The following is a 10,717-nucleotide window of genomic DNA, read 5'->3' as shown; positions in this document are numbered from 1 at the left end:
TTTCTACTGTAACCCTAACATATTATGATCCCAATTTTAAAAAAGAGGAAACGGAGATCAGAGGTGACTCGGCTAGTAAACGGCAGCGTCGGGAAGTCACCGAAGGCATGTTACTTCCATCAGGGAAGGGAGTCCTAGGCATTCAGAGGGGCCGCTCCAGGGGCGACGTGTCCCTAGAAAGGGGTCAGGTTGATTACCAGGACTGGGGGTACGGGAACCAGCGGAAAGGGTGAACGCACCATCCTGCCCCGCTCCTCTAGGCCAGGAGGGCAGGACAGGGAGAGCTGCTAGGTGAGGGAGCCGTTGATGGAGTGGTCAGGGCCGCAGCTTCGCCTCAGATCTGACCAGAGCTCCCTAAGGCGCAGAAAGTACTAAGGAACCACACATGCGCAGCCCAGAGCGCAGAAACCACTCGCGACCTTCGGCAGGTGGCGGTTGGAGCCGACCCTCTTCTGCGCCGTGCCTGCCCACCCCCCAATCAGAGGTAGCCTTGAGCAAGGAGGGGCGGGACATCAGTGGATCGTGTCCAATGAGGAGCCAGCTCCAGGCCGCTTCGGGACTGAGTATTTCTGAGTCTCTGCGGAAGGCGGAGAGAAGGCCGTGGGAATGGCCAATCAAAGGGGACGACTCAGGTCGGTGGGGGCCGGCGACCAATCAGAAGAGCGCTCGCTCCCGACTCGTTCGGCCCATGCTTCCCGCCAGTCCCCTAACCCGTTGGCTGCTACTCGGCTGTCACTGTGCCGGGGTCTTGGGCCTCCGAGCTGCGCTCTCTGGCCGCTCCAAACAGCTCTGCTCCAGGCTTCCGTGCAGGCGTGTAGCAGGACATGGCGAACTCGGGCTGCAAGGACGTCCCGGGCCCGGATGAGGAGAGTTTTCTATACTTCGCCTATGGCAGCAACCTGATGACGGAGAGGATCCACCTCCGAAACCCCTCGGCGGCGTTCTTCTGTGTGGCCCGCCTGCAGGTGAGTGCCCCCGCCCGCGCTACCCACGCTCGGGCTGGGATGTCCAGAAGGCGCTTCCTCGGAGGCGCACGTGGTCGATCGGGCCAGGAATGCAGTTCTTCCTGATGAGGGTACCAGGACGCGGCTTCCGCCTCCTGGGCAGGTCCACTTCCTCCGCTGCGCTCACTGCCCAGCGGCGCTGCCCCGGCCACGGTGCCCTCTCGGACTGCCCGGAGCTTTCCCTGGCCTTTGCACCGGCTGCTTGTTCTGCACCGATTTGGCCTCTCGTCCACTTACTTAAGAGATTGCATTCAGTTGGTACTTCTGAGAAGCCTTCTGAGACTCGTGTCAGGGAATTAGTTGCTTTCTGTTCTGTACATGCCTTTGTTACAGACTTCTCACCTGGCATTATGAAAATCCGTTTACCTGCCTTTCAGCTCCTCATCTGAGAGGCCCTGAAAGCTGGAACCATGTCTTACTCCTAATAATGCTGTGCTCAGTTAGGTCAACGGGCTGGATGAACTATAACAAGTCTTGGTAAATCATTGCTCTTCAGTCCAGTCCATTCATTCATTTAGCACATATTCTTCTGGCACTCAGCGATAGGTATACAAACATGATTGAGTCAAGTGCCTATTTTGAGGACCTTTCAGTCTGTAGGAGAGAGGTGCAATAGGGTATGTACAAAACCTTTTGACAGCGTCGAAAGAGACAAACATGATCTCTGCTAACCTCGTCAGAGTTCTTAGTTGCAAGCGACAGAAACCGGCTGATTTAAGCAAAAAACAAACAAACAAACAAAAAAGAATGTGTTGAAAGGCTATTGGAGAGCTCACAGAATGACCAGGAAGGCAGGAGTACAAAGCTGACAAAATGGACAGGCATAAAGGGAGGTGCAGCAACCGTAATACAGCGGGCATCACACAACAGAACCAGCCCACGGAGCCTCTGCTGAGCCACTGCTGAACTTGGTAAACATGGATGCTGTATTGTCCTCCACCACCACCACCACCTGGCCTGGACACTGCCTGCCTCTGTACATCCCTGCAGTTCCTGAAACCCAGATGTGTCAGCCACCCTGGAGTCCCTGCTGTCTTGGGCACTAGCTTCTAATTGAGAGCCCCAGAATGTCCTGATCGGCTAAGTTTTGGCCACATACCCATGCCATGACTTTAAGCAAAACTGAGAGAACCAACTTCTAGCCTTTGAAGCCTCAAAAATGGGAGTCAGGCTCTGGTACTCCCTATTCCCAAACTCATAAAGTAGGGATTTCCCAACCATAGGAAAGGAGTCCAAATGCTTATAGAAAGGGCAGGGGAAGAGATATCCAACAAGGGATTATTCAGTTACAGGTATATGGCCCATCTTAAAAAGGAGGGATGCAAGGAGCAATGGGGTGTATAACCAGAGAACCTGACCTACCCAGGATGCTCAGGAAAGCTCTCCCTGAAAATGCAACTTTTAAGCTGAGACCTGAGTGACTGCAGAGGTGGGGAGCAAACAAAACAGGGAACAGCATCTTCTGCAAAGGACTGAAGAAAGGATGCTGGATCTTTCAGTCTGTGGCTGGAGTTTAGTAAGGCGAATGTGGCATGAAGTCTGGAGAAATGTGTAAGGGCCACATCTTCCAGGACCACAGAAGCCCAATAAGACACACTGCAGAACTAAAGCACATGAAAGCTCAGATTTCTATCTTGGAAAGCTCATCTGGTCACACGGAAAATAGATGTGAAGGAGGGAAGAGTGGATGTGGAGAGTTCAGGAAGTTCTTGCAGCAATTTATACCAAAGATAATGAATGGCATCTTGAACTAGGGTGGTGGCAGGAGAGCTGTTTCAGAGATAACATTGTTAAAGCGTAGTGATTGAGTGTGAAGAGAATAGCAAAGATGACTCAGGTTTTTGGCACCAGGTAGATGCAGGTGATGTTTGCAGAGAGAAGGGGAAAATCCAGTTTGGGAGGAGAAAATTGTAAGTTCAGTTTGAACATTCTGAATTTGAAATGCTTGCTTAACAGTCAAGTGAACAGAAAAATATTAGTGAACATTTATTAAGTACTTACTGTGTGCTAGGCCCTATTCTAAGCGCCTCTGAAGCCCAGAAAAGAGATCTAGTCTGGGTTTAAGGATGATCAGAATATTTGAAGCCATTGGAGGGGATGAGAATGTCTTAGGCAAATTGCTGAATGGATAGAGAAAATGGCCTAGACCATGAGTGTCCAACCTTTTGGCTTCCCTGGGCCACATTGGAAGAAAAATTGTCTTGGGCCACACATAAAATAACACTAAAACTAAAGATAGCTGATGAGCTTTAAAAAAAAAAAAAAAAAAAAAAACATAAAAAAATTTAAAAAAAAAAAAAAAAAAAAAGGCCTGCACATAAATTTTTGTGATCTCTGCCACCACAGGTAAGCAAAAAACTTCCTGCATTCAAAGGGCTGGACACCCATGCCCTAGACTGAGCCTTGAGCAACTCCAACATTTAAAAATCAGGTAGTGGAGGAGGAGTTGGCAAAGGAGATTGAGATCAAGAAACAGCCTGAAAATCAGGAAAAAGGCAGATCAGGAAAAGGTGGTCACCTATGTTCTGCTGAGAAGTGGAACAAGACAAGGAATGAAAATTGCTTATTGGATTTAGCAGTACACAACCAGTTAGTGTGAATTGTAACTTCTATCAGATTTCCTGATGTCCTACCAGGGACACGTGGTCCTAGAAGAATATCTCTTATGCTAAATAAAGGGTACTGGTTGCTCTAACCAACCCTATTCCTGAGATGTCTGACAAGTTTTTTGAGAAAATATAAGTGACAGGGATAGAATATAAACCTGAAAAGGATCCTAGAATTATCATTTAGTCCAACCTTTTAAATTTGTCTATAAGGAAACTAAACTCTGGAAAGATGGAAATAAATCTTTCTAGACCAAATAAGCCACATAAGGATTCTGTTGCCTATTTGTTGTTGTTTGTTTTTTAAGTTTGTTTTCTCATGTAAGGATTTTTAATCTTCCCCAGGGCTCTATCCCCCTGGTTGCCCACCTCTGTGAGGAAAGAAGTTAAACTAGAAACCTAGTTTCATTACTTATTAGTTCTAAAACCTTAGGCAGGTTGCTAAATCTCCTAACCCATAGTGTTTATTGCTGTAAAATAGGTATAAGAAAGTGGCTAGCAAGATAAAAGAGAAGATCCGTATCATGCTAGTAGCACTGCGTACAAAACGTTTCCACCCGCCTCAGCCTCCCAAAGTGCTGGGATTACAGACATAAGCCACCACGCTGGCCCCCAAAGCACACTCTTTTATCCATGCCTTTGGGCATGCTCATCCCCTGCTGAAATGTCCTTCCCATTTGCAGTTAGTGTTAGCTGCTCTTGTGATTATTGTAGATAAATTAGTTGCTTTCCGTTCTGTACATACGAATTACTGTAGATAAATTCATAAGTACACAAATCATTCATCCTCAAATGCCAGGTCCCTCAGGGCAAATATGGTAATATATCCTGATAGGATACTCTACAGACATAAAAGAAAATAGAATATTCTTATGACCTACATGTAGCCATCCCCTAGCTTGTCTCTAAGTAAAAATTTATGTGTATGTGAGAAGACTGGGAAGTAATTTGCAGAAATGAAGACAGTTGTGTTAAGGCATTGGGGTTATGAGATTTTTTTTCCTTAAACTTTTTGTTAAGATGTCTATATATATTCAGTATATGTTTCATTTTTAACGAAAAATATATTTTTTTAAATGCTCCTTGAGATTTGGGTCCTTGTCTGTTTAACTTTATATTTTCCACAGCTTCTTACACATAGAAGGAACTCAGTTTATTGAATGTTTTAATTGCATGGAGTTCAAGGTAAATCCTTTTTATTTTGAGGAGGGAAATTTGGGTTCAAGTGGATATTGATCATATCACTTTGATTTCCTTTGTAGGATTTTAAGCTTGACTTTGGCAATTCCCAAGGCAAAACAAGTCAAACTTGGCATGGAGGTATAGCCACCATTTTTCAAAGTCCTGGCGATGAAGTGTGGGGAGTAGTATGGAAAATGAACAAAAGCAATTTAAATTCTCTGGATGAGTAGGTGGCTTCTAATTATAAGTTAAACAATAACTAAGTCAGAAAGCAGATTATATGTGAGGATGTATATCTGTGTGTTAGTTTTTTGAAACCACATACTACAGACATATAGCCTTTATATTTTTAGAGTCAACATAAAAGGCATGATAATGTGAGTTTGCTAAAAAGTCTAGAAGGGATGCACTTTCTGATAAAGATTTGGGGCGATGTTTGTAGTCTCCTATGTAAAAGATGGAAGCCCTTATTTTTCATTCTATTGTCTTTTATAATTTTTCTTTGTAGTTTCATAATGTGAAAAGACATGAAGATTTTTGTAATTGTTACTTTTTTTTTATTTGGAAAGTACTTGAATTTAGTTTTTAAAGAACAATTATTTAAGATGGCAGGTGAATCAGTAAATAATACTTTGTAAAAGCATTTAACAACATATCAGAAATGCTTTGATTTTTTTTATTAATAGAGCTTTCACAGTTGTGTAGCATTTCATACAAAGAAAGTTACAAAAAAAGAGTAGGCCTTGAGAAGAGAGGATTATTTGATGTGCTCCATACTTAACCTCACTTGTGAAGGAGAATGAGCCATCCTCTCTACCCTTTTTCTTGCTGTCAGAACACCATCTATTTTTATAGCCCAAAGAACAATGTTTCAGGGGTATGGGAAAAAACTACACTGAAGTCTCTTTTAAGACAAGATAAATATGGAGAGTTCTGTTACGAGTATAACAAGTAATATTATGTCTCAGGCCTTCTAACTGAAATGCTAAGCTAAGCTTACTTTGTTTAAATTTTTTTAAATTTTTTTAGACGGAGTCTTGCTGTTTCCCAGCCTGGATTGCCACAGTGGGATCTTGGCTTACTGCAACCTCTGCCTTCTGGGTTCAAGTAATTCTCCAGCCTCAGCCTCCTGAGTAGCTGGGACTACAGGTGCTCACCACGACGCCTGGCTAATTTTTGTATTTTAGTGGAGCTGGGGTTTCACCATGTTGGCCAGGCTGGTGTTGAACTCCTGACCTCAAATGATCCACTCACCTTGGCCTCCAAAAGCGCTGGGATTACAGGTGTGAGCCACTGCACCCAGCTTAAATGCTAAGCTTACTTTTGATGTGGTAAATTTGTATGTTCTATATCCCAAATACATAGGGAGCAAATATGTTTATACGTAGTTAAATGTTTAATCCCATACTCCTTCTTGACTATTATAAAAAGACTTTACCCAGTGAGCTAAGTTGGCTAGGTCAAATATGGTTAAAATTTGGCTCTTCTGGTTTCAGGCAAGAAGGGGTTAAAAGTGGAACATATGTTGTAATAGAAGTTAAAGTTTCAACTCAAGAAGGAAGAGAAATAACCTGTCGAAGTTATCTGATGACAAATTATGAAAATGCTCCCCCCTCCCCACAGTATAAAAAGGTAAGCTATTTGCAGACTGGTGGTGATTACGTTTTAAATTTCACTGAGAGAAACTAAAGAATATATATATATTCTTTATTTGCCCACCCCAGCCTCCCAAAGTGGTGGAATTACAGGGGTGAACCACCACACCAGGCCCAAAGCTTTTTAAATATATATGTGTATGTATGTGTGTATATATATATATATATATATTTATATATTTATATATATAATTATATATTTATATATATTATATATAATTATATATTTATATATGTAATATATAAATATATATTATATATTTATATATTATATAAATATATATTATATATTTATATATATTATATATATAATTTATATATATAATATATATTTATATATAAATATATAATATAGATATAAATATATATTAATATATATTATATATTATAAATATATATATTATATATATTATATATTATATATTATATTATAATATATATATTTATAATATATATATTAATATATATTTATATCTATATTATATATTTATATATAAATTTTATATATAAATTTATATGTTTATATAAATATATATAAATATATATTATATATATAAATTATATATATAATATATATATATTTTTTGCCCTTGAGATGGAGTTTCGCTCTTGTTGCCCAGGCTGGAGTGCAATGCTGTGGTCTCAGCTCACTGCAACCTCCGCCTCCCAGGTTCAAGCAATTCTCCTGCCTCAACCTCCCCAGTAGCTGGGATTACAGACATATGCCACCATGCCTGGCTAATTTTGTATTTTAGTAGAGACAGGGTTTCTCCATGTTGGTCAGGCTGGTCTTGAACTCCCAACCTCAGGTGATCCAGAATATATTGTTTTTAAAAGGCTTTGGGCCTGGTGTGGTGGTTCACCCCTGTAATTCCACCACTTTGGGTGGCTGGGGTGGGTAAATCACCTGAGATCAGGAGTTTGAGACCAGCCTAGCCAACATGGTGAAACCTCATCTCTACTAAAAATACAAAAATAAGCAGGGCACAGTAGCAGGTGCCTGTAATCACAGCTACTCGGGAGGCTGAAGCATGAGAATTGCTTGAACCCAGGAGGCAGAGGTTGCAGTGAGCTGAGATCAGGCCACTGCACTCCAACCTGGCTGATAGTGAGACACTGTCTCAAAAAAATTTAAAAAGAAATAAAATGCTTTGTATGTTTTAAATTCCACATAAGCATTTATTTTAATAAAAATGTTTTTAAATATAAAAATGATAGTTATTTACCTAATGTACCGATTCAAAAATATTATGTGTAATGGTAGAATTATGTTTTTAAAACTATTTTTTTAAAAAGTTTAGAAATGTACATGAGTCAGAATTCTAGACATGTGTTTTTTTCCTTTCTCTCTTTCTCTTTCTTTCGCTTGGCAATACATTTTTGTTTCATTTTTTATGATGTAGACATGTATTTTCTTAAAGTAGAAAAGAATATGTATGAGTGTATATTAATAATTTAGTCTCTCTAAATATAGATGTAGATATATATGCTTCTGTAATGTTATTCCCCCCACAAAGCAGTATTTTATGAATACCAAGATTCATTATTATAGGGGAAAAAACATACTTTCTACTGCTGAAATGTTTTTCATCATTTTAGATGAAAATGATGAAAAAGCAGCATTTCATTACTGCTGAAATGTTCTCCATCATCTCCATAGATGGAGGAAGAAAAGTTACACTGCCTTTCAGAATCAGGGAAATCACCCTTGCAAGCACAAGACTAGAATGTGAGATAGAGACCCCAACATTCCTGTTCAGAACCCAAGCTTAGCTGTCTGTTGGCAGGCCCAGTCAGGTCATGACACCTGTAATAGGTAATCTGGTTCCTGGGCCTCATCTGGAATTGTCTAGTATGGAGCCTAGAGAAATTAGCCTGGTATGGATCTTGAAAGTACTGCTGAACACAGTTGTCATTCATTCCACCATGTTTAACTCAGAGCAAGAGTAAACTCTGGCATTGAAGCCGAAACTGCTGTCCGTAAACTTTGATTTTTTTTTTTAAAGAATGGTATTATTTTTCTTAAAAGGTCATACAAATTCTATACAATAGATATTTTTTTCTTCATATTAAAATATTTAAAATCATATATTGAGAAAGTTGATATTCCATGAGGATGCTTCATTTGGCTTTGAAAACATCATATACATTCATGCTCCATGTGGAAGGAATGACTGTGCTCTATTTGTTCTATAATTGTTTAGCGTTATCTGAAAGCTAATATTTCATACTTTGAGAAGGTAAATAAAGCTATGGTATGGTACATTAAATTATATTCCTAACTAAAAAGGCATTTTTGTTTGTTTGAACCATTTCCAGATTATTTGCATGGGTGCAAAAGAAAATGGTTTGCCACTGGAGTATCGAGAGAAGTTAGAAGCAATAGAACCAAATGACTATACAGGAAAGGTCTCAGAAGAAATTGAAGACATCATCAAAAAGGGGGAAACACAAACTCTTTAGAACATAACAGAATATATCTAAGGATATTCTATGTGCTAACATAAAATATTTTTAACACCTGAGAACAGGAATCAGGGGGATCTCCGTTTGATCCATTTTCAGCAGTGCTCTGAAGTACTATCTCACTTGGGTGATTACTTGTTTTTAGACTATAGCAAGAAACTGGGATAGGAGTTAGACAGTTTACAAGGGGGATATGAGGGCCTGAAATGTGTGACAAATGGATGTGAGTACCCCTTCTGTAAACACTGAAAGCTATTCTCTTGAATTATCTTAAGTGTCTCCTTGCTCTGGTAAAGGATAGATTTGTAGCTCGCTTGGTGATAGTGCTGGTGAATTGCTCTGCTCTGTCTGAGATTTTTAAAAATCAGCTTAATAAGAGTAATCTGCAGACAATTGATAATATTTTGAAAATTGGAAAGACAGTATACTGTTTTTAGAGGAATAAACATATTTGTGGTTTAACCTGTTGTCCCTACTAAAGCACTTCATTTCATTACGTTGTTAAATCATCACACATGCGGGGTCTGGGCTTGGCCATGCAGCGTCTGTAGTGGAGTAGTAGTGTATAGACTCTGGAGACAAATAGCCAAGGATCAATTGTCAGTGCTCCCATTTCTCACTGGGAGACTTTGGGTGAATTTATTGTCTTTGTCTTAGTTTCCTCGCATATAAAGTGAGGAGAATCAAAACGTCTATATCTTAGGATTGTTTTGAGGATTAAATGAGTATTTAAAAGTATTAAGCTTAGGACAAAAAGTGGCATATGGTAAGTCTTAGCAATTATTACTTTATTGAAGATTTCCGTTTGCCCAGGCCCATCCTTGGAACAGGATTTTAAAGTAGGAAAGGCAGTATTATGAAGGGAAAAATGTGGAGAGGCAGAGGCACTTGAATTCTTGGCTTTTCTAGAAATGGTGACCTTAAATTTATTTACTGAGTAAATGAAGGAAAGAAGAGTCATGAATACTGAGCTTGTGGTTTAACCAGTTGTCCCTGCTAAAGTACTTCATTTCAAAAATTGTCTTATGTGTCTGTGCAGTGCAGTGAGCTGTGCCTTCTGAACTGGGATCAGGGTGAACTAGTTGCAGGAGTATGAATTAAAAATGTGTTCTCCTGTGAAAAATGTAAAAGGAATTTTCAGGCTCCAGTTGCAATTCTGTAGTGAGGCTGTCATAGCCACAGGCTAGACCATATTTCGTAGCTGTCACACCTCACTATGTTCCCATATCCTCCTATATTCTAGTTTTCTCCTTGTTCTTAATTCCTCCCAGGGACACCAAGTTTGCCAGTGACCAAGAACCTACTTACAAGGCTTATAGTAGTATAGTGAGCAAGGCTCAGTTTTGCTGTTTATACTAAGAATTGAATATTATTCTAATAATCTCTCACATAAAATGACAACTTTTATTAAGGAATTCATGATACTAACAGTAAAAACCATGTCTGCCTTTTAAGAAAAATGTGGGGCTGGGCACAGTGGCTTACACTTGTAATCCAGCACTCTGGGAGGCAGAGGTGAGAGGATCCCTTGAGGATAGGAGCTCAAGACCAGCCTGGGCGACATAGCAAAAACCCATCTCTACAAAAACAAAATTTTTTCATTAGGCATGGTGGCATGTACTTGTAGTCCCAGCTACTCACAAGGCTGAGGTAGAGGATCATTGGAGCCTAGGAGTTCGAGGCTGCAGTGAGCTATGATTGTGCCACTGCGTTCCAGCCTGGGCAACAGAGCGAGACCCTGTCTAAAAAGAAGAAGACAAAACATCTGATAATCATGAGAAATACTGTTTTTTTTTTTTTTTTT

At 40.1% G+C, this 10,717-nt stretch overlaps 1 protein-coding gene across 1 annotated transcript; it reads left to right on the top strand.

Moving 5' to 3' along the window:
• Positions 1 to 658: 658 nt before the first annotated feature.
• Positions 659 to 9,375, top strand: GGCT (gamma-glutamylcyclotransferase). Its single transcript, XM_017527100.2, has 4 exons — positions 659 to 965; positions 4,873 to 5,018; positions 6,289 to 6,424; positions 8,767 to 9,375. Exons 1-4 carry the CDS (start codon positions 825 to 827, stop codon positions 8,908 to 8,910), a joined length of 567 nt encoding a protein of 188 aa, XP_017382589.1. The 5' UTR covers positions 659 to 824; the 3' UTR covers positions 8,911 to 9,375.
• The last annotated feature ends 1,342 nt before the right edge of the window (positions 9,376 to 10,717 follow it).

This window comes from Cebus imitator, unplaced genomic scaffold (assembly GCF_001604975.1).
Source record: "Cebus imitator isolate Cc_AM_T3 unplaced genomic scaffold, Cebus_imitator-1.0 Scaffold45, whole genome shotgun sequence".
NCBI lineage: Eukaryota > Metazoa > Chordata > Mammalia > Primates > Cebidae > Cebus > Cebus imitator.
This window is presented reverse-complemented; position numbering and strand designations above follow the sequence as displayed.

What these genes read in the sequence shown, in the direction of transcription:
- GGCT (XM_017527100.2), top strand. Translation starts at nt 825, where the DNA reads ATGGCGAACTCGGGCTGCAAGGACGTCCCGGGCCCGGATGAGGAGAGT. An exon ending in TCTGTGTGGCCCGCCTGCAG is followed by an intron (nt 966 to 4,872) that starts GTGAGTGCCCCC and finishes TTTCCTTTGTAG; the next exon opens with GATTTTAAGCTTGACTTTGG. An exon ending in CCTCCCCACAGTATAAAAAG is followed by an intron (nt 6,425 to 8,766) that starts GTAAGCTATTTG and finishes AACCATTTCCAG; the next exon opens with ATTATTTGCATGGGTGCAAA.